This window comes from Eublepharis macularius, chromosome 5, assembly GCF_028583425.1.
Source record: "Eublepharis macularius isolate TG4126 chromosome 5, MPM_Emac_v1.0, whole genome shotgun sequence".
Lineage (NCBI taxonomy): Eukaryota > Metazoa > Chordata > Lepidosauria > Squamata > Eublepharidae > Eublepharis > Eublepharis macularius.
This window is the reverse complement of record NC_072794.1, coordinates 49,747,799-49,771,706: the sequence shown is the minus strand read 5'-3', so window position 1 is coordinate 49,771,706 and position 23,908 is coordinate 49,747,799. Positions and strand designations below refer to the sequence as shown.

Sequence of the window (23,908 nt, the reverse complement as noted above, 5' to 3'; positions counted from 1 at the left end):
AGCAGAAGGCCACTTCTGGGTCAGCAGAAGGTCTGCAGGAAGTCCATCTTCTGTTGCCTAGGAAACTGATTGGTCGGCACAGGCAGTGACGAACCAAAAAATGAACCACCCTCAGGTTCGTGGCGGTTCATCAGAAATGGGCTCTGACGAACTGCTGGTTTATGAACCACAAACTGGCCTGGTTCGTCACGAACTTTGGTTCGTATTTCAATTTATGCCCATCTCTAGTGTTAACCTCTCTCTCTACTTGCATTCTGTTGTCCGAGGGACTTACCTACTCAGCTAAGCTCTATCAGCACATTCTACAGTTAAATATGAAATAGTATTTGTTTAGAACATTTGCAGCCTTTTCCTTGATACAATCATGACCCAGTGACATTAATAGATAAAATATTTTTTAAAATCACCTTTTAAATGAATTAAAACACACAATTTAAAAGAGGCAATTAAAGCAGATAATTAAAACAGTGAAAATAGTTAAGCCAGTGCTTATTCAAGCAGTCCCCTAAGCTTTTAAAAATAATTATGTCTTATGAATGAAAAATTGTGCATTGATACATGGAAACGAGTACCTGTCCACCTGCATCTTATCCCACGTGATCCATTCCCAGCATAACATCATACTTATTATTATGAGTTGCTATAGAATTTCATAAAATATGGTGTGCCATCATGTCATTCAAGCATTTACACTTGCACAGTTTAAATGTATTGGTAAATTGGTAGTTGCTTCTATGGTCTGTTATGCAGTTTCAAGACTATTGTGATCTTTGGTTATCTGCTAACCAACCGTTTTATTACAAACCCTAAACTTGCTTACGACCTCTTGGGCATTTGCAAGGGTGTAGAAAGAAAGGTTGCCTTTCAGATGTTGTCTGCATTACATAAACTGATAATAAAAGTAATAATCCAATAGTATGTTTTCCCTCCTTTTCCAATAGCGTGAAACTTACTCGTCGGTAAGTACACTTCCATTTTAAATATAAGGGAATAATGAGAACTATGAGAACAGATCTTTTGTCTATCGACTCTAGTTCTTCTATCTACATGCTATTTAAAACATTTTCCTCTTCTTTCCTGCAGTTTGGCACGCAGGGCTCAAAAAGAGAAAGTCAGTTTTAAATGTGCTTATAGTGGGTTTCTGCATCTATTGATGGCCAAGCAAGAAGGCTGATTAACTACTGCATTTCAAACCTTCTTGAGCTTTGCAACGCGCACATGAATTTAGTTTAACTTCGTTGTTCCTAGCTTGAGAGAATATTTCTGTTGATAGCAGAAAACATATCCTCTAGGAAGATGACAAGATCCTGGTTGAATTAGGTCATGTTGCATATAATTTAAAATAACAGATTTTGCAATATTGCCATTACTGCATGAGGGTAGGGCTTAGCTCATTTAAAGGTTTTCTTTCATTAGTGTTTGTTTTAATATTAGCAGTAGCAGCAACGTGGTGGCTTCACCACTTCACTGGTGATAACAATCTTTGGCGGTGTTTAGCCAGCCACCAATATCATTTATCTTGATATGAACAGGGCTTAATACAACATTTTCCCAGCTCTCACACTTAGAAAGCTGGAATAGCAGACAAGCTAAGCAAACGATTTAGGGCCTGGTTATCATACTCAACATATCTGATTTGTTAGCTGAGATAAACTCTATGAGTATCCAATTCATTTTGAAATTTGTCAATATTTCTGTAGAGCAAGTTATTTCTATGCAATAGTGGTTTTTCAAATGACCTAGCTTCAAGGCATCATTTTAATATAGGGCTGCTTTAAAACCTCAGTGTGTGGTAAAGGATTCTGGAGAATGAGAAAAAATTAATGGTTCCTAATTTTATTTCAGAAATATGCCCATTCCAAAATTATCCAGTCCCAGGTAAGAATCCTTGCTCTATCTAGCATATTTGACTATGTATTACCAACACAGAGACATACAAGTGCTGAGTGTATTTTTGTTGACGAGACTAGGAGATTGCCTTAATAATGTGCTGATGATCTTTATTTTTATATTGCCTTTGGTCCCATGAATATATAGGCATTCCCATGGTTGTGTAAAGAATGATACAGCAAATAGAGAGGTCATGATCACCTCATGGAAAGTTAAGATAGAATTTCTCTTTGTATCTTTGCCTAGTTGTTGAAGATCTACCAAAGTAAATTGAAGGATATTGATTATACCAACATGATCTGCTCCTTCACAGTGTTCCTTTATAGGAGATGTTGCACTCGGGTTGCCAGGTCCCTCTATCCTCCTGGCGGGAAGATTGAGACCTGGCACTTACCTTCCTCTGATCCATGGTTACCTTTCATGTGTACACAGCCCCCAGAGCCAGCGTGATGACATCACTTCCGGAAGTGATGTCATCATGCTGGCTGTGTGGCGCCATCACTTCCAGAAGTGGTGGCAGCAGTGGCTGCCATGCAGGTGAAAGGGTGCCCCCCACACTCATGAGGAGTTAAACTGCCTGCTGCAGGGCCCAATTCTACCTGAAACGGGCCCGCTGCGGGGTGCGATTTGAGGCACGGGAGTGCACTGCACTGCCCGGGGAGCATGCCCTGGGGAGTGCACCCCCCGCCAGCCAAGTAAGTGGGCACAGGGGGGGAAGTGTGGGAGCTGGGAATCCCCCACCCCAGGCAGGGGAATGGCACCCCTATGTTGCACTGGAGTGTAGTCCTAAGCACACTTCCTATGAATTAACATTGTAATCATAAGCAGAGTTACACCCTTCTAAGTATTTTGAATTCAGTGGGCCTCGAAAGGTGTAACTCTGCTTAGGACTGCGCTATCAGACCTCTTCAACAGAGTACAATCCTGTGCAAAAATGCTTTTGATAATGCTGCATGTCACACTTTTATGTACAAAAATATAACTATTTTTATGGTTCTTTTTCAGAGTTCCTCCAGCAAAATCCAGGTCCAAGTAAGCTTTTTTTCCCTTTCAAAATGTCCCAGGAAGAAATAAGATCGAAATATCCACAAAAATTCTTGTAAAAAAGGCAATGTCCTATAGCACTGTGAAACAGCAACTGTGTAAAAAAACACTTTAATATCTTGCACTGAACGTAGGCCTTTAAACCCAGTCTAGACAAAATTTTGTTGTTCTTGTTCTAGTAGGAGGCTGAGCAGTGTTCCCCCGCCCCACAGCTGTGGTCAACATCTAAGCATCTTTTTGCTTGAGAGCCTTGAGAGAGGGAGAGAGGAGGTTAACCCATGTTCCCTTCTTCTCCCCAAGGTCTTTCATCTTCCAGCATTAGGTTCAGCATGTCCTCATCAACTAGCTTCCAACCCCCTTTAACCTCAGTCTTATTACCTGCACCAGCTTTGGCCCTGTCCTCACCCTCCATGATAGGGCCTCGTCTCATGAGATCCTGCAGCCAATCATCTTCACCTTTCCTGGGAGCTTCCTTCTTGTTCCAGCACCACCTAATCCTGTCTGGGCTTTAGGTGGTCAGGCTGGGTCTCCCAGAGATTATCCTGCCATCTAGGGTAGCCAGCTCTGGGTAGGGAAATACCTGGAAAGAGTCACTGTCCAAACCCACCATTTTCTCTGGGGGAACTGATCTCTCTTACCTGGAGATCAGTTGTAATTCTGGGAGATTTCCATCCACCACCTGGAGATGGGCAAACCTATTGCCATTAAACTTCTCATCCTTCTATTTGCCCTTTTTTGGCTCACCACTAGGCTTGCCAGTTCTCCTTACCCTCCCAGTGGGAAGTGGGAGACCCAGCACTCACCTTTAATGTGATGATGTCACTTTCAGGAAGTGACATCATCATGCAGCGCTTCATGCCACCTCTGGGAGGACTCCCACACACTGCAGCGGGCCATTTAGGGCCAAAATTGGCCCACTGTGAAGTGCAGGATCTGTCCAGGGCCCTCCTGGCAGCGCTTCCATGCTCCACAGTAGGCCGATTCAGCCCATTTGGGGACCAAATGGCCCACTGCGAGCGTGGGAGCACACCACTCCACCCAGGAGAGTGCCTGGGGAGGCGCGTTCCCCACCTTTCCCCCCTACTGGCCAGGTAAGCGGAGGTGGAAGGTGGGAGCAAGAGATCCCCTGCCTCAAGCAGGGGACTGGTAACACTACCCACCACCATGTTTGGTCTTGGGTGAGGACGATACGGCCACTTAGGCTTGGCATTGGGCTAGTACCCAGAAGGTTGGACTGGAATCACCTCCTCAGATTCTGCCCAATTCCCTCTCATCATGGTAATAGTTGGTAACAGTCATAAAGGAACACCCTTCCTGCACGACTCTGTTGCTGGTGTCAGTGCTTCCCCCATCCTGGAATAGCCCTCCAAGAGATCTTTTTCTGAATATTTGTAATATTAGATTCTTCTGGGCCTCTCGAGGAAAATTCCACAGAACTAGAATTATGGTAGAGAAGGCTATGATCCTATGTTCTCACCAATTTGTTAACAAGAAGATTTTGAATGTCAAATACCATTGAATTTATAAAATTTAAATAACACTGTCTCATCCATGAGGCTGAACATAAATAGTAAGGGGGGAATTTAAGGCTGTTTAAGACTTGCGTGTGAAACAATCTTGCCCTAGTTCTGTCTTTAAATCATTTTGCAAACAACAAAATAACTGAATCCTAATTCTTTTAACAGGATGGACAAATTTCATCAAGTGGTAGCTCTGTATATGGACAGGTAAGTGTTGTTTATTTTACTAACAGTTAATTAAAAATTAATAATCCAACGACACAATGGTCTTGGACAACATAAATCACTCCAATACTGCCCTCTGATTCCATCATAATAATATGAGCAAGGAATGGAAATGTTCTTACATGGTCCCAGAACTTCTCATTGTTATTTTATGTCCTATAGGTGACTGAGCCCCATGCTGATCCTATAATGTTATTTACACACATGTGCACGTGCGCACACACACACATTTAATATATCTTTTTGCCACTCAGCCTTCTCTGGTGATGTTATGCAAGTTTTGCCATTAAATGGTTACATAATAATTTATATGAGCCACAAAGCAGCACTTCCAGTGATAAGAACAGGAAAAACAGGTGTCTACCATCCATCTACATTCTATGGAATTTCACTTGTTCCTTCCTTTGATCTTATTTGTTTCTATGGCTAGTGCCAACAGTGATTCCTCATATAAACAATTAAAAGATTCCATGAAAAATCCTCACAGAAAAAATTCTATAGAACCACTGGCGCAAGATTTGGAGTGGGATCCATTTTACTTAATTTTTTAAAGCTTTAGATTATTTCTTTTAGTTGTAATGTGTTAATTGTGATTTTGGATGTTTTACATCTTGTATGTCACTTCTATAAATTTATAGAAAAGCAGCTCCTTTATTCTTTCTCTTCAGGGTTCAAATCCTCAAGGCGTTCCATCAAAAGGCATCCGAATTACCATTGAGGTACCAGTTACAAAGCAATACTGGAATGTGGGAAATGATATTTCTTAAATATATGCATATAATAAACCCACTCATGATTTTAAATAATTCTCTGTTTTAATTGAGTGTCTTAGAAATCTTATCTATATTCAGGAGCAGATAGGGAGGAGGTTGGGGGTCATGGAAAAGTGGGCTGTATAACTGCTAATCAACAGATGTCTACTATATTATATCTACTATAGTATATCTAATGAGCAAAACATTAACAACAGATGGGGGAAGATTTGGGGTAAAACTATTACACAGAACCAAATCCATTGATAAAAGAATTCATCACTTTTCTGTTTTTTTCACAGAGTGGGCAAGGTGGCCAAGTGTGTGATAAGGTAAGTCATCTTTTTTTCACAAAAGTGGATTAGAAATGTTTGATGAATGAGATTGCATATAAAAGATGACGCCCCTTTTCTCCCTGAAAAGGGAATGCCTACTAGTCTATGGGCTTATCTCACAGTCACTAGCGTAATTTAGAATGCCACTTTCTTTGCATTATAATATTATTTTAATTATAATATTTAGCAGTTATATAGGACTTGAAAGTTTTCAGAGCATATTATCCATCCTTCACATTTATCTTCCGTGCTTCTTCAACGAGCTTCGTGTAGCATATATGGATGTGGTTATTCCACTACCACCACCACCCCAATAACTTGGTCAGGCTGAGAGAGTGACTAGCCCAAGGTCACTGAACACACCTTCATCTTGCCAGTCCAGGTCCAGCTCAAATCCAGTGGTCCCCAATGTGATGCTCACCAGCATGTTTTTTTGTTGCTCATTGGCAGCTTCCCCCCAAACAAACAGCTAGTCTTGGCTTACCTCCACTTAGTTGGAGCAGGAGTGCTTCAGAAGGATACCCCAGAAGGTGATACCCTAGGAGATATCACCTTTGTGTTAAACATCAAGTATTGACAGTATGGCAAACTTCTTTGTAATCTAGCTGGATGAAACTAGATGTAGTGTAAGATACTCAGCTTTGTAATGAGATTGTGAAATGAACATGTGATAAGGAATTGTCTGTATACACATGCCCTGAAAGCATGTTTCAATCCAGTGTGAATTCAGAAGAGAAAGTATACAGAGCCATTAGGTGATCTGAAATTATATCTACAGAAGTCATGTTTAGTTTGACCTAATGCACTTTAATGGACATTTGTGTAGTCTGGTTGAGAGGTAGAGAAAGTAGATAGTTTTACAAGCTACACACACAGGACCAGATGGTAGTTTTCACTACCCATATCTGATCTGGAAACTTTTAATGACTATGCTAGAAGAAGTATAGGGTGATTGGAGTATGTATGTGAGGAGACAATACTCTCTATTCTCAAGAATGTAATTGCTGCTGCCTTTCTTTTACAGAGTTCATCCTCCTATAACAGCCAAGCTTGTATCAAGGTATATATCTTCAGGCCATTTTTAAAGGTGTTAATAATGTGCTTCTTTGTAGCCAGTCAAGTTGCTGTTCTAGTTGGCTCTTGCACCAACATGAACTGTGTGGGTGGTAAACTAAGGCTAGCTACATCATGCCTCAGAGAGGAAACAGCCTGTGAGGCACCTCAGTGAGACAACAAGTAACCAGAATAATTGGTTTTTCAGTTCCTGAGGCATGTGATAATAGAAGCAGAGAAGGAAAGACACAGAGCTTAAATAGCAAAAATTATTTTCTGATGATGAGTGAGACATGGTAATTGAACGAGTCATCCACAAAGACAGTGGAGCTATATCACAGGAAGTTTTTGAAAAGAGAACATGTAAACATTTCTTAAATTACAGGAGATTTATGGTGACCCCTTATGGAGTTTTCAAGGCATGAGATGATCTGAAGTAAATTGCTATTGCTTTTTCCCTGGCCCAGACTAATCCAATCTTATTAGCTTTTGAAAGCTAAGTAGGGTCAGCCCTGGTTAGTAATTGGATGGGAGACCCCCAAGGAAGACCAGGCTTACTAGGCAGAGACAGGCAACTGAGGTGTAAACCACCTCAGAACGTCTTTTGCCTTAAAACCCTTTAGGTTTTTATAAGTCAGCTACAACTTGACGATTCTTTCCACCATCACCACCAAATATCTGTCAGGAGTGATTTTGGTGTCAGGCTGGAACAATGTCGCAAGAGATAACTGGCTGCCATTGAAAATGTGATCCAGTCATATGTCAGATTCTTCCCCTGCTTTTCCATAATATGCAGTACAATTTACACCATGTCCAATGTCCTTATACATTCATCTGGAAATCATAGTGGACAACATAGCATGGAATACTTTAGATCCCAGAATGCTCCTAATGGCATCATTAGGGTAGAATGGATCAAGAGGCTTTGGAGAAGGCTTGGTTTGTGAACTTTGTTGCTTACAATTCACCACAAGTAATTCTTCAATTTTTTTAAAAAATCCTGTATCTTAAAGGAACTTCCATGAATTTACATGTAGTTCACTCTCATATATTAATTATAAAATATGGAACTTGATCTGTCTGAGCATGCTTAAATCCATAGGATTTTAATGTAAGAAGTGTTAAACACATGGTTGGCATTCATATTGAAGCCAATGGGACTCTGAAGTGGTATTATCAGGCCTTTGGCTTGATGATGCCCATAAAACATAATATACTAATGAATACTTGAGTATTTACGTTACTTTCCTTCATAAAAATAATCCTGCCCAAATTGGGTTTCATTTTCTTATAAAGAAATCTGCATCCAATTTAGCAAGGTTTGTGTATTGAACATTACTTACTGTCTCAAACAAAATGTGACTTAATTGTTCTTTAATAGTAGCACTGCTAATTTCCTTATTCTTTACAGATCCAGACTTCCGGCTCACAAGGAAGTGGTACTTATGGTACACAGGTAGGTATGCTTTCACCACTGTATAAAGAAAGATGAAGAATGGTGGGTGTGGACTAAGGAGACTGAGTCAAAATCTCCATTCAGCCATGAAATTCAATGAGTATAATTGGTTATTTACCATGCCTCAGCCAAACCTTCTTCACAAAGTTCCTGTGAGGATGGGGCTAGGAAAGGAAAGGAATAATGATGTATTTCATGTAACAAAGCTAACCACTAATAAAAACATTAATTCAAGTTTGGTCATTCAGCTTATAGGTTGATACTAAAGTAGCTATCTAATTTTTAAAAAAAATATCTTACTTGAATTTTGAATATTTGACAGAAACAATACCAGATCATAAGCATACAAGCTTAACTTTAATTGATAACTATTCAAGTTAATTCCACTAATTAATTGAGTTTGACATATCAGTAATGGCAAGCGACTTAATAGCAATGGCAAAGAGTAAAGCAGAAAGTGAACAACTTTGTTTAACTCCTCTAGAAATCTGAACTGGATTCAATAAAGTGTCAATCAATGCCAATTATATTAACAATTCTGTATAAATTATTTTTGCCCATTGAAAATAGTGATCCAGGAGTCAAAAGTCCTGGAGTTATACAAGATATTTTAAAAGAGCAGTTCAAACACTTTTTCAGCAACTAGAAAAAGAAAAACTTTAACAGTACAATCCTAAACAGATCCAGAGGAGTTAGCCATGTTAGTCTGTAGTAGCAAAATCAAAAAGAGTCCAGTAGCACCTTTAAGACTAACCAAAGCTTATGCTACAATAAAATTGGTTAGTCTTAAAGGTGCTACTGGACTCTTTTTGATTATCCTAAACAGAGTTAGTCGAGTTTGACGGGAGTAACTCTGCTTAGGATTGCAGTGTACATTTCTTATTTTTAACATGGTCAATCAAGCTGTAAAGCTTCCTAATATTTGAAGATAAAGAACGCCCAGGGATAAATCCAGTTTAGTCAATGTTTATGTAAATCCAGTTTGGTGAATGTTTTGTTCCATTTTGGAAAATGGAACAAAATCATCCTTTAATGATAGCATGCCTGTCTGTTTTCTTTATAGGGCCAGTCTTCAGGTTCACAGAGCAGCAGCAGTTATGGCACACAGGTAGATATGTTTTCATGATTATAGATACAGCCAGTGTTATATGGTAAACAGAATATTGGACTTGGACCAAGGAGATGCAGGTTCAAATCCCCTCTCACCATGAAACTCCATGGGTTCTATTGGGTCTGGCACTACGCCTTAGCCTAATCTACTTCACAGGATTGCCATGAGGCATAAAAGTTTGGATGGTGGAAGAATCATCTATATATGTCTAAGATCCTTGAAAGAAGGGTGGGATTATTATATTTTAATTTAGATCACAGTAGCCAAACATTATCTGCAGTTCTGAACCTTAGAGCTAAACTACACAAGACGCTAGTGCGCTCAGCTCTCTCTGGCTGCAGCCAGCATGCTCCCTCCTTACAGAATGTGGAGTACATTTAGAGGAGCAAGGGGAGTGTACCAGCAGCAGCCAGAGGGACAATGCTCCAGCCCTTGGTCCTTGGGAGGTGGCAGAGCATGCAAGATGTTCACTCAGTCCCCAAGTGAGAGCTGGTGGCTGGGACTGCTGCAAGCATTCCTGGCTGGGGCAGAAGGAGGAGGGAGCACTGGGCCCCACCATCTCATGGCAAAGTGGGCATGTAGGGGGCTGGCTGCTTGCTTCCTGGGCTGCATTCCTCAATATGGTCCTCGAGTGGGGGGAGGGATTCTCTTCCTCTTCTCCCTGTTGGAAAATGGCATTGAGTGGCCTTTTTGCTCACAACACTTCCCATGGAAACTTGTGAGAAACGAATATGTGTTCTTCACAAGTTGGGCATCTCGTGTAGTTTCTCTCTTAGCCTCAAAGGTACTGAAAAATTGTTGTTTGGTGAACTATTTGTATTAACTTGTATCATCTGACGAAGAGAACTTGATTCTCGAAAGCTTATGCTAAAATAAAATTGGTTAGTCTTAAAGGTGCTACTGGACTGTTTTTGATTTTGTATCAAGTTAGAAAGAGATAGTTGGTAGGAGAGAGAAATGGGATGAAAGTAAAAGATGACTGAAAATTATTCAAACAATTCAAAGGCATTGAATGTATAAATAGTAGATCTGCAGATGTATGAAATACGCCTGAAACCTGAAATATTTGCTCATAAGATTAAAATCTATGAATCCTGTTGTTTTCAATGAGTCTCTTTGCTAAGGAATACAAGACTGGGGAAAGGCAGGAATATGACCGCTGCAGTTCCTGTTGTGTTGGCGCTTACTTAACAGTGGCGCTTTTGCAAACAAGTTGAACCCTATGTTTTTATTTTTAAAAAATTATATATTCTTGGTTTCTTGACAGACCTCTTCTTCACAAGGAAGCCAGGTAATCATCCTTTTAAAGATTGTTGTAGATGTCTTCTCTGAGAACAATTCCTATGTGAATAATTAAGGTTTTTGAATGACTCCTGCATTTACTAATTTTGAGGCAAATTGTTTAAATTCTAGCATTTTAAAGTATTACAGATTAACTAGCAAGATACCAACAAAATACGTGTTGTAAGTATGTCTTTTGGAGGCTAGCAGTATAATTTTTGTTTCTTCTTTTTAAAGCAGAGTGGCTCAAGTGGTGGCAAACCTTGTGGTCAGGTATGTTTTAATATATAAAAAATCATCTCAATGTTATCTAATAACAGACCACTGTGGTCAGATGGAAGCAAGTGCCTTAAAGGTTTATATATACTGGGAGAGTCTGAAATGTCTTGCTGCTTCTGATAGCAAACCACAGAAAAATTGACAGGTACCACAAATGTGTTAATGGCTGGTAAATTCTTCACTTCTGTTTTTTTTTTCCTGGCACAAATATACAGCATTTGGGAATATATACTTGTCTATGATGTGGAAGGAGTTATTGTCAAATTCTTTCCTGGAGAATAACTGAATTGGTTTCAGGGCATAAAGGACTCTATGAGGGCAATAGATATAGTTACTTCCATTTTGTTCATAAATACTGAATGCATTCATGAGTGGAACTCTCCTGATCTTACCAGGAGTAGTACCATAGGAGGGCAGAGAAACCTCATCTCTGTTTACCATGCAATGACACAATACTTCTTTGCAACCCTTTTGTAGCTTGTCCGCTGCACTGTAGATATGAGCACTCCTCATGGTATGGGGAGGACTTGCAGAGCTTGGTTCTTTCTGGACTTTCAGTACTGTCAGCAAGCAAAAGAGAGCAGGAAGGGGCTTTAAAAGTTTGGTGATGCTTTGTAGAGCACCACAACATCTCCATCTATACAGTCTCTATACTCATTTGTCTGATCAAAACCTCAGAAGACAACTTCCATGAAAAGCCTCAGTAGTATATTCATCCAAAACACAAAAATCAATAAAGTGGGAATTAAAAGAAATAAACTTTCAATTCAAATGCAATCAAGAGCCTCCCTCTCCAACAACAATAACAATACACTTTTATTTTAAACAGGGAACTACCTATGACAATCCTTGCCATCAGGTAAGCCTCCTTTTTCATCTTCATCTAAAGACTTGTTCTTTCTAGTGTTGGAGTCTGGCTAAATATGATGGATTAAAGGCCAATGCATTCGTGTGTGTGTTGGGCCAAAGAGATGTAAAGTGGGGTATGGAATCCTTTCCTCTGTCCCTGTTTCTTCACAACACTGCCTCTCCACCCTCACCTTTTTCTTCCAGCAGAACTTTCTTCTATTCTCAAGGTTGAATCTCAACAAAAAATGATGGGGAAGGGACTTAGGTGGAGCAGCAGGAAAGAGGATGGAATTAAGCACTCTTTCCTACACATCTCTTCTCTGCATGGAATCATAGCCCACTCCCCTACTTTATATGTTTGGTGATGCCTCATGTTCTCAAATACAAGTCAGCCACATTCTCATTTATTTTGCTTGCTGAGAAGTACAGTGAATGGGCACAATAATGTTTAATATTAGTTTTTAATAGTATGGTTTGAATGAACATCAGTGTCAGTTGATGCAATAGGAACACACTAAGCTGAGAAGCAAATATGTGGCAAAGTTCGTATGGGGACTTCTCAGATGATCCTCAATAAAAGGTCATCAAACAAAATATTTAAATCAAAGATGGGAAAGTGAATTAATAGAATTCCAAGGTCAGAAGTGATTCTTTCATCTTCCAGTCTTATTCTTTATGTGGGTGACATGAGCCAGTTTGGTGTAGTGGTTAAGAGCGCGGGACTCTAATCTGGAGAACCAGGTTTGATTCCCCACTCCTCCGCTTGCAGCCAGCTGGGTGACCTTGGGTCAGTCACAGCTTCTTGGAGATTTCTCAGCCCCACCCATCTCACAGGGTAATTGTCATGAGGATAATAATAACACACTTTATAAACTGCTCTAAGTGGGTGTTAAGTTGTCCTGAAGGGCAATATATAAATTGAATGATATTATTATATTATTAGCTCAACTTTGAAGATTTGTATGAAGGCAACAAATAAAATTACAATGAAGAGAAATTACACAAAAACTTAGTCAGATGAGAAGAGACAAACAGAAAATATCCATATGAAATATGTGGGCTCATAGAATAATTGTGGCGTGTGCCCTACTAGAAAAGGAAAAAGATTTTGGCAGCAGAAGCAATTCTGTGAAGTAACTGTTCCCCCTGCCCCACACACAGGGGCAGTTATCACAAAATACATACAACCAGGTATAGCTACTTTCCTTGTATTGTTTCTCATCAGTAAGATGACACCTTATGTTTGTATTCAGTTTTGTTCAAAGGCATAAATAGATAATGCCTATATGGAATCTGTGGGCTCATTGGGTAATCATAATTCCCTTTTCTCAGACTGGCCTATCTTTGGACACAGAATTGTATAGTAAATGATTTTATGTTTCTTCATAGGGCCAATCGTCATCTTCCCAAAGCACTTCCAACCAGGTAGGGACACTTTTGTTATCACACTGTTTCATTCTAGTTAGATAATATACAGATTGGGGGGGGGGGGGTTGTAATTACATGAGCAGACATGAATAGAAGCTGTCTATCTGGTAATGAGACAACCAAAGATACAACCAGTACCCGATGAGAAGTTCTCCTGTACATGTCCCATTAGTTTCTTGTGCTTTTCTCATTCATTTTAATAGGACGTGCACAGGGCATCTTCCCTTTGAATTGTACTCTAATTTTCTTACTTTTTATTGGTTTTTATTGTTTTAAATATATTTATACCCATTGTTTTATGCTTGTTGTGACCCACCCTGAGCCCGCTTGTGGGAAGGGTGGGCTAAAAGTTGAATCACATACTATGGTGTCATAAATCCTTCCATGATTTTAGTGTCTGAACATCAAAAAGATTTTTGAAACTCAGCTGACTTTTTAGAATGTTAATAATTCCCCCCGCCCCCTCTGTTTCCTTAGGCTGGTTCAAAATTTCAAGGCAACAGTGATGCTTGTAACCCGGTAAATTTATTATTATTTATTATTCACTACTGGACAACAGAACTTTTATGCAAATTAGTCTGTGCCCCTTTAAAGCCCTAGTGAGCAACTATTTCTCATAGTGAGCAAGCGTGAGGGGGTAGCAGGCCAGTGCTAGAACTCCTGCCTTCCGAAGCAATCTGCCAGCAAGTTCTGTTGACATCGATACTGCTTTCTTCACACTTCTATTAGCCAAATGCTGACAACTGGAGTACCAGACCTCAGGGACATCCCGTTATTGATCCTTTCTATAAGGCTATCCAAGGGCTCTTGTTGAAGATCTATGTTGGTGTATGTATAGCCTAGAGCATGTGGATGGTGAAACAATTGTCTGCTTTACTAAAATAAGACCATCAATAGCCTTACATAGGGCCAAACTACATGTTTTGTTTTTTACTAAGTTGGGTCTGGGAAACATGTGGAACATTCTGTCCACGTGAAGCAGCAAAACCAGGTAAATAACCAGATAAATGACCCCTGCCACGTGAGAAAACAGGCTCCTGCCTTTCTCCATGGCAACATTCCAGGCCTGTTTGGGCTCTCTTTTATTTTTTAAAAAGCCATTCTCCACAGCTGCTGCATGGCTGAGGGGAACTTGTTAAAAAACCAAATGGTAGTTTAGCCATGAGATTCTCAAACTATTATAAAATGAAATGGAGTTTAGAAGTATTAGTTTAGAAATGCCCATTGAATTTTTCATACTCTGTTGAACAATCTGTTTTTCAAATTATTGGTGTGAAGGGATTACCATCTGGTTCACAGAATTCCTTCAGCCTGGGGCAACTTGCATTTCCAACTAACTCCCGCAGGCCAAGCCACCTGTGGAACAGGCAGTCACCATGTGCTGAAATGAGCAGATGTCAGCTTTAGGCATTTGACTGCTATTGCTCCAGAGGCCATTGTTATGAAGAAAGATGATACATTCAAGGCATGTTGCTGACATGGACATGTTCTCCTTAGCCCATGAGAGCATAGCTGGAAGTCAGCATGACTCGACTAGAAACTGTTGTGACTGAATAGACACAAGGAAATACTTCCTCCAACATGGCATAATTATACAGTTCACTGCTACAAGTTATGGAGATAGCTGCTAGTTTGCACGTGTGAGTAAAGTGCTATCAAGCTACTGCTGACTTCCGATGACCCCATAGGATTTTCAAGGCAAGAGATGAACAGAGGTAGTTTGCCATTATCTGCCTCTGCATAGAGACCCTGAACATCTTTGGTGATCTCCCATCCAAATACTGATCAGGGCCGTTTCCAGATGGCTTACCTGCACCCGCAACGTTGTGCCACGTTGCGGGGAAAACGTGAAATATCGCATTTTCTCGTGCGAGTTTTGCGCAACGTCGTGCAACATTGTGCAAAACTCGCATGAGAAAACGCGATATTTCGTGTTTTCCCCGCAACGTGGCGCGACGTTGCGGGTGCAGATAAGCCATCTGGAAACGGCCCAGGACTGACAGTGCTTAGCTTTCAAGACTGAGATTGGGTTAGCCTGAGACATCCAGGGCTATTTCTGCATGCTCTTATAAGGACAGCCCGCTCACAGAACGCTGGCAGCTTTTGCCCAGGAATCCAGACATCTCTGTTTTCAAAATAGTTGTAGGCTGTTTGGCTTCCGGTTTTTTGTTTGTGTCTTTTCTGTGTCTGTAGAAAATGCATTCCCATTTGGTCTAAACCGGCAAGACAATGCTTACCTTTGTGATGGTTCTGAAAATTAGATGACATTTAACAGTTATAGTTTGGGTTCTCAAGGTTATGATTTCACTGAATTTGTGATCATCTGACATCTCTGGGAAGTCCATGAAAAAATAATTCCCAAAAGTCACACATGTGGCAGAGTAATTTTGTTTTTAATTTTTCTCTTCAGGGTAAAGGCACTTCATACAACAGCAACAGATGTTAACCGGTAAATATCTGTTTTTTATTATATGAGTGCAGGGCCGGCGCAAGGGTTTACCTCGCTCACGGCCGGCCGGGTGCCCCCACGCGCGCACGAGCGCGCGTGCGCACCGGCCTGCGTGATGACGTCACGCGTGACGTTATCACGGGAGTGCACGCGCCGCCGCCGGCCCAATTGCTGCGGCGGGTGGCCTCCGAGCTCTCCCGCTCGGTTGCCTGCGCCACCACAGATGCCTGCCCGCGGTGGCTGCACCTGGCCGGGGGCTTGTGCTGGTGGTGGCAGCGGCGCGGGGTGGGAGGGATAGGAGGCTGGTGCTTTGTGGCACGCGCTCCCGCCCGCCGCACCTCCTCCGGCGCTCCCTCCGGCACCCCGCACCTGCGGCCACTGCCTACCTGGCCTCAATAGGCCCGCCGGCCCTGTATGAGTGTAAAAGTATTGGCTACAACACACATAACATGAATTGTCAGCTGACTACACTGGCTACAGGAAAACTATGGAATTATAATTACTTACAGACAACCAGGTTTAGAGTACCCTGCTAAGTGTAACCACTAAACATAATATTTTGAAGACTTGAAGAAAAAAATAAGAAGTATGCTTAAAGATACAGTAAAATGATCTGCGCAACTGTTATATATACCACAAAGGGGATATGTATCACAGCATAATACTTACTTCTAAAATATTTCAGTCGCATTTTAATGGCATATAAACATAGAAGCATAGGCCGTTTCCACGTTTTAAAAAGAGCGCCCCACTCATCGAACGCTGGATGCCAGCAGTTTTTGCGGTGCCACGACAATGGAAGCAAAACCGCCTGCATCCGTTTTGGAAATGGAGATGTCAGAAATCCCGTTGAAAAGCCACCACTGTTTGGTGAGTGGGGTGCTCTGTTTAGGATGTGTGGAAATGGACATAGAGCTGGGAAAGTACACCAAGAGTCATCTAGTCCACCCCCATGCACAGTGCAGGAAATTCACAGCCACCCTCCCTACTCCCCCAGTGACCCCTGCTCTGTGCCCAGAGGAAGGCAAAAAACTTCCAGGACCCCTTCTTGCCTGAAGGAAAATTCCTTCCTGACCCCAAAGTGGCAATTAGCATTACCCTGGGCACATAAGAAAGGGTCACAAAAGCCTACGACTGACTAATCCCTTCCTGCCCTCCCTCTCACAATATGCCTAAATTCTGCTTTAAAACCTCCAAAGAAGGAGAGCCTACCACCTCCTGAAGAAGTCTATTCCACCAAGGAACTGCTCTCTTAGGAATTTCTTCCTAATATTTAGATAAAAACTTTTGCTTTAATTTTAATCCATTGGTTCTGGACCAACCCTCTGGGGCAAGAGAAAACAACTCTACTCCATCCTCTGTGCAACAGTCCTTCAAAGACTTGAAGATGGCTATCATATCACCTCTCCAGGCATAAGTAGTTACAAGGTGGCAGATTTTGTTGGTAGGAACATTATCTTGTTTGCATTTATTAAGTACTTGGGTTCGCCCCGCAAGTGATTCAGCCAGACCGTGACTTCAGCTCATAGTATAGTTTATTGTACAAGAGAAGAACACAGGCCCCCGAGGGGGCTGCAATATATACACTCCCAACTCCACCCCCAAGTCCGTAACTGCCCAATAAGAGCGCGGGCTTTAGGATCCTTCATTTGCATGCTCTAACAAAAGGCAACATGTTTACTTGATTACAATTGGCTCCCGTCCAAGGAATAGTGATTGGTTGCGAACATCCCAATTCCTAATAGGATTGGCTACCTGAGGAACCCTGTTTCCCTCTAAGCTAGCTCAATACATAACAGCATTTCTGGAACAAATTTCTGCTTTAGGCACCTAGTCTCTCCTTGCTCTTACCATTATATGATTTTCATGGGTTTGGGGCAGGAACATCAACAGATACACATGCTCTTGTTCAAGCTGGGTTGCCATGTTTGTCTGTAGCAGCAGAAAAGAGCAAGAGTCCAGTAACACCTATAAGACTAACAACATTTGTGGTAGGGTATACAGTTGATCTGAAGAAGTGAGCTGTGGCTCACGAAAGCTCGCAATTCTCATCTGATGAAGTGAACTGTGATTCTCGAAAGCTTATGCTACAGTAAAGTTGGTTAGTCTTAAAGATGCTACTGGACTCTTTTCTATTTTACTGCTACAGACTAACATGGCTAACTCCTCTGGATCTATGAAACTATTTAGACAACAACTGAACCAGTTAGAAATAAGAGGTTTATTTGAGGTAAAATTGAACATGTAGAAAATATTCTAGAAAGCATTTAGCCATTTCATAGACAAGGCATACTGAGGCTGAGTCTAGTCAGTGAATTCATTGCACAGAGTTCAAACACGAGCATCCCTTCTTTATCACTATTAAAATGCAGTCCTATGCAAAGTTACTGCAGTCTAAGCTCTTGAAAATCAATGGGCTGAGACTGGTGTAACTTTGCATAGTGCATTAGACACATTGTACTGCATGGGAATTAATGTTCTGTACATACCTGCCTACCCAAAGCAGCTTTATACTGAGCCAAACCTTTGTTCTAGCAAGGTCAGCAATGTCTCCTCTAACTGGCAGCAGTTCTCCGGGGGTCTCAGGTAGAGGTCTTTCACAACAGCTTCAACCTGATCCTTTCTTAAACTGGAGGTTCCTGGGATTGGACCTAATAGATGCTTTGCCACTGATCCATGGCCCCTCACTCATCATGATCACATACACAAACATCATAATCCCACACTTCATATACATTTTTGTAATTACTCTGATTCCGTAGTCATTAGGAACTTGAAAAAAATACTGGATGGCATGTTGTTGTTTTGTATTGTAGCAATGTGAATGGAAATAGAAAACTTAACAGAAGATGAACCAAGGAAATATATGGCATGCCAGAGAAAGACATTTCAGCACAGGAGGAGGACTTGAATACCCCAAAGGACAAATGCACTGGAAAATATCCCTTTGTGATTCTTCCCTGATGTATCAGCTGCAGAAAAGACACTTTCATGTCTGTATAAGTCAAAATCAAGAATAAAAGAAGGTTTATCTTACAGTTCCTCAAGCTTTCCTGTCATTTGTAACATCTGTCTGTTTTGAGACATTCTTCCAATCTTTGGCACATGGTTGTCTTTAGATCTTTCTCTGCTGTCTTCCTGTATCCTGGTAAAGATTTCTTACAAGTAGATCTGGCAACCTTCTTTGCAAACCAGAGTCAAGGGCCCACCCAGCCTTGACAGCAACAGTTCTGTGCGTTTAAAGGTAATTGCCCCAATCACATTCAAACAAGAAAATTTAAGCAAAAAGAATACACAGGAAGAAATGCAGAAATTTCCCCTCCCAGTTACAAGCTTCTTTACAGCTCAGTGTGTGCATGTAGGTACATGTCAATGCCATTAGAGGACACTGTAGGGTTGCTTTACATTGGCTGTGCCAATGATCTTTTCCTAGAGTGATTGTAGCAAACTGTGATTTATCTGATAGCTTTATATCCCTAGCCATTGTACTGATGCAGTTGTGGCATATTCTAACACAAATGTTGTGTTGATGGATATTGCACGGGGCATACAATGGTTAGGTGGAGACATTTGGAGTTACAATGGCCAAGAGATGTTGTGAGAAGAACTTGGATGTGGCATCATAGACTAGTAGGGATTCACGACCCTGGCCAGTGCTAAGATTGAATGAGAGCTAAAATGAAGTTCTATATACTATATGCTGTGATATGGCTCAACACCATAGTAAATCCCACCAAACAAATAGTAGAGGGGCCCCTTTCAGAGAAATCTACTTTTACTATTGCTTGCTTCTTTTAAATGAAAACATTGGGAGATCTGATCAGGGAATCTCCTATATCTGGAGTGGGTTGAAGGTCACTCAGGACCGACCAGTCATTTACCAAGCAATTAAAGTAGCTCTCTGCCCTTCCTCCAGTACTTACCTAATAATTTCCTTATCCTTCCCTTTACATCAACCACAGCAGCTTCCCTCCTCTTTCTCTTTTGTATGAAGGAGAAGGAGGCACACACACACACAGCCATATCTGCTCTCGATGGGAAAACAACCCTTTCCCAATCACCTCTCCTCTTCTTCCTTCATGCACATATACATGAACCCTTGCTCTGGATGAAAAAGGAGAATGTTATTGATTCTTTACCCCTGTATCAAAGGATAAAATAAAAATAACCACATATTATTCCCTAGCAAGGCAAGAAACAGAGGGAAAACAGCAAAGGAAAGATTGTCATATATTGATTATTGCATACCTGCTCTAAAACCCTCTAATTTTTGTAGAAGTTGTCATTTTGTGACTGGCTTCACTGACTGTACCACCATTTTGTGACGGGTAGCTCCTGAGGCTCTTGAAAAAAATGAAGTAGCTCCCAGAAACATAAAGTTTGGCCTGCCTTGTCCTGTATTATGTGTAGTTTCTCCCTTAACAGTTATGTGGTGGAAGGAAAAGGAGTTCCTGGATGTCAAAAGAGAATTAAATGTCATGATATTAGGATGTAGGGCTTTGTACATATCAAAAGGAAGAAAAGCTAGATGTTAGAGAAGCTGAAAACACATTTATGTTAATCTAGATCTGGCTTTAAAATCTCTGTGTGCTGTCACTCTGCCCACGTAACTGACCTAATTTGATCTTAAACCCCTCCCAGTTGTTGGTGCGCCACCCAGTCCTCTGTATCTAACACCATCTTTGAGTACGCACCACCCATTTCTGATATCCTCACAAATTACCTTCATGACTCCTCCTGCATATGGAAGAGCTTGAAGCTTTCATCATGTGCGTCCTCCGTCAATTGGATTTCAGCACTGAAGGAGCATCAGTGTCTTGAATCCTATGTTCTAAAAAATCAAAGCAAGATAACTGTCTTAATATCATTCCAATGAGTTTGTCTTCTCCTGTCTGTTGTTGCTACTTGATTTGCACCATAACCACGTTTTCGTAGACAGGCAGGCATCATCTTTATCATGGATTCCTCAGGCCTCTCAACCTCATGCCAATGAAATGTTTATAGCATAGCGTACCAACACACATTCTATATCTGGCTACAAATCCGCGAGGTAATTGCTAGATTACTTGGAGATTTTAAGGTCTTGGGTCTTTTATGGGCCCTACCATATAACCACTGGCATGCCAAATACGTCTGCAATTCTTGTGAAAAAGCTGTCATCTCTCTGAATGAAAGTGGCAGGGATTTGTATGCTGCTCTTACACATGCCATTTAGGGCCAACCCACATGTGATGCTGGAAAATTCATGATTACATCCCTAGACGTACATTCATGGGGATTATGGATTGGGGCCATTAATCTGGGGAAGGCAGGATATAATTCTTTCCCATGTGCTGTTTCCTTGGTTGGAAATGGTCCCTTTAAACTGCTTTAAGTGCCAAGAGGAGGAAAAAGATACAGGATTGTTTTTGCCTCCTGGGGCTTGAAGCAGGCCAGAAGAGCGATTTCAATCAGCAAAACAACACTGAGGGAATTAATTAAACCTGCTGTTTCTGCAGTGTCATGGTCACAGTCCATACCAGCCCCCATCCAGCAGTTGCTTTTTACTGCTTACAATATGTGCTTGGTAGGGATCCCAGGTACCCACCAGTTGCTCACTTGCCCGCCAGTCACTGGTGACCAGCAGGAGGTTTCAAGTTGCCCGGCAATCACCCACCACTGGTAGGCACCCCTGGCACAAGCACAGAGTGTGCACTCCCGGAAGTGACGTCATTGCACCAGCCATGGGAATGCTTCCACTCTTTGCTTGGGGCCGATTTTCAAAGTATTGGTCCTGTGCAGAGTACCAGGTCCCCCCTCCTGCCAAGAGGGTATAGGGACCCGGCAACTCTAATACCTGGGGATGTGATTGCAGTGTTGCAGCTCGTTTGGCATGTACCCTCTTTTCCATCCAGTTTGGTGCATTCATATCTATTTTTTTAGATGCTTACAGGGCTCATTTCCAGGGGAAATGCACAGGAACGCAGTTCCGGCACTTCCCCAAAGAGGTCACATGTCAGGTGGCTCTGCCCACCTGACTCTCAGCCATTAGGGCCCGTTTCGGCCTGGATTGGGACCAAGATGGCCTGGATTGGGCCTCTGACAGGTGGTGGATCACTCTCCCACTCAGCAGCAGCCCAATCCTGACCATTTTGGGCCCCTTGTCAGCCATTTTCAGCCCCTTTTCACCATTTTGGGCCCAATTTCGGCCTTGAATGGCCAGGATTGGGTCCAAAACAGCCAGGATAGGTGATGTCAGGGGGGAGTGGCATACGCAAATCAGTTATCCTAATGACACACTTCTGATGATGTCAAGGGGCATGGCATATGCTAATGAGTTATGCTAATGAGTTCCTCCAGTTTTTTTCTATGAAATGACCCCTGGATGTTTATATAACCCATTTTTCTCCTGAAGTGGCTTGAAACATTCCCTTCCTCTACTTTATCTCCACAACCACAACAATCCTGTAAGGTAGGTTAGGCTTTAAAAAGTGACTGGTCTAGGATCACCCACTGGGCTTTCATGACAGAGTAGAAATTTGAACCCAACTATCCCAGATTGTAGTCTGACACTCTAATCAGTACAGCACTAATGCTGTACCAGCTGCCTTTTTAGAGAGCAACCTCCCTTGGTGATCCACAGCACTAATGCTGTACCTGCTGCTCTGATATGCCCTTGCTCCAGTTTTGCAGTAGAGGATAATGATACTAACTTACTTTGGAGAGTTGTTATGAAAAATATAAGGTAATGTACATGAAGTATATTGAACACTTTAAAAAGCTATTCAAGTGCTACGTATTATTATTAACATTATAATTACACAGACGGTGAAATCTGGCAGGTAGAGACATAAAAGAATAAACATGAATCTGCTTTCAAAGTTAATTTTAGAGTTTTGGTATAACAATTGGAGCTCCAGAAAAGCAGACAATCTACTTTCCCCCACTGGACTCCAGTTAAAATCTGTTCTTAACTATAAAGCTTCCTTGATGACTCCATGTAAATCGTGATTTTCTGGTTTAACCTACTTCTGAGGTCTGTTTGAAAGATAAAATGGGATTAGCTCTATTGTAGCCTGTCCTTGGGGTAAGGTAGATAAGCTATTGAAACAAACATTATGGATCTCCAAATATCTTTCCTAAAGCAAGAATAAAACTGCCTTGTCACATCCCTGTTTGCCTTTATAAAATAAAACACAGGTCTGATTCGCATATTTGCATACCATCACTTAATGAGCGCAACAGCAAGGGATGCTTTGCAGCTCTGAATGGGGCCATCAGTCATAACATCATAAACAGAACTTCCTTTTTGTCTTTTTTTGTCCCTTTAAGACCTCAGAAAGATCAAATGTGGGAAAAATGAGAGGTAGCACGTAACTTGCCTATGAATGAATTTTGGAAAAAAAATTTAGAGAAGAGTTCAGAAAATTCAAGAAGATATTGTAGAATAACCAGAGATAAAGGGGTAGATAAACATAACTATATAAAGAAATTCAGCAAGCACCAAATGCCATCACTGGTGTGTCTATGTATGTTGCCTATATCCTTCCTTGTGCATGACAGGGTGCTTGGGCTGCTGTATCCCCCAGCTAGAAAGGCTGACAGCTGATCATATTTCCTAGCTCAAAAACTTGATAAGGACTCAGCCAGCTTCTAGGATCTTCATGCTTACTTTCTGGGAGAAAGAATGGCTATGAACTGTGCACAAAGCTGCCTGTTCTTTCTGGCGTTGGAGATGTAATTTAGGCTGGAAGCAGAAATAAACTGCAATGCACATATGCCTGTATTCTGGATGCAGGGCTCAGAACTGTTTATTTCCTTCTTTTATGGAGACAGGGAAACAGCTGCATGCACAGCTGTCTAGCTTTGAAGGACTAGTAGATTTTTAAGTCTGAAAGAGAATGGGCATCAACTGGTCACCTAAGGGCAACTCTTGCTCGCTCCAGACAACGGGGCAAGTGGTTATATGCAAGCTTCCATTTATTCCATTTCAGTGCTGCTATTTACAGCCCGCCTTTCTCACTGGGACTCAAGGCTGATTACACAATGTAAGTCAATACAATCTGTAGGGCGGAACATCCAATAAACTGCAATAAGATTTGGATTGTTGATTTTATTCTATTTTAAGTTACCATGTTTTTACCTATGCTTTTTATTGTGGTTATTTTACCATGTTTTTCTTTGTGTGCTTTGTTGTTATCTGCTCTGAGCTTGCTTGCGGGGAGAGCAGATTATAAATTTAATCAATCGATCAATC

The 23,908-nt window shown here is 41.3% G+C and overlaps 1 protein-coding gene across 1 annotated transcript in view; it reads left to right on the top strand.

Moving 5' to 3' along the window:
• LOC129331249 (uncharacterized) overlaps window positions 1-18,714 on the top strand; it is a 42,617-nt gene extending 23,903 nt beyond the window's left edge. Inside the window, exons 14-29 of the mRNA XM_054981693.1 lie at window positions 942-959; window positions 1,846-1,878; window positions 2,896-2,922; window positions 4,620-4,661; window positions 5,348-5,398; window positions 5,734-5,763; window positions 6,791-6,826; window positions 8,231-8,275; window positions 9,339-9,383; window positions 10,654-10,677; window positions 10,905-10,940; window positions 11,776-11,805; window positions 13,185-13,220; window positions 13,701-13,742; window positions 15,634-15,672; window positions 18,489-18,714. Of these exons, the coding sequence (XP_054837668.1) occupies window positions 942-959; window positions 1,846-1,878; window positions 2,896-2,922; window positions 4,620-4,661; window positions 5,348-5,398; window positions 5,734-5,763; window positions 6,791-6,826; window positions 8,231-8,275; window positions 9,339-9,383; window positions 10,654-10,677; window positions 10,905-10,940; window positions 11,776-11,805; window positions 13,185-13,220; window positions 13,701-13,742; window positions 15,634-15,669 (531 nt within the window). The 3' untranslated portion in view covers window positions 15,670-15,672; window positions 18,489-18,714. The remainder of the gene's footprint in view (window positions 1-941; window positions 960-1,845; window positions 1,879-2,895; window positions 2,923-4,619; window positions 4,662-5,347; window positions 5,399-5,733; window positions 5,764-6,790; window positions 6,827-8,230; window positions 8,276-9,338; window positions 9,384-10,653; window positions 10,678-10,904; window positions 10,941-11,775; window positions 11,806-13,184; window positions 13,221-13,700; window positions 13,743-15,633; window positions 15,673-18,488) is intronic.
• The last annotated feature ends 5,194 nt before the right edge of the window (window positions 18,715-23,908 follow it).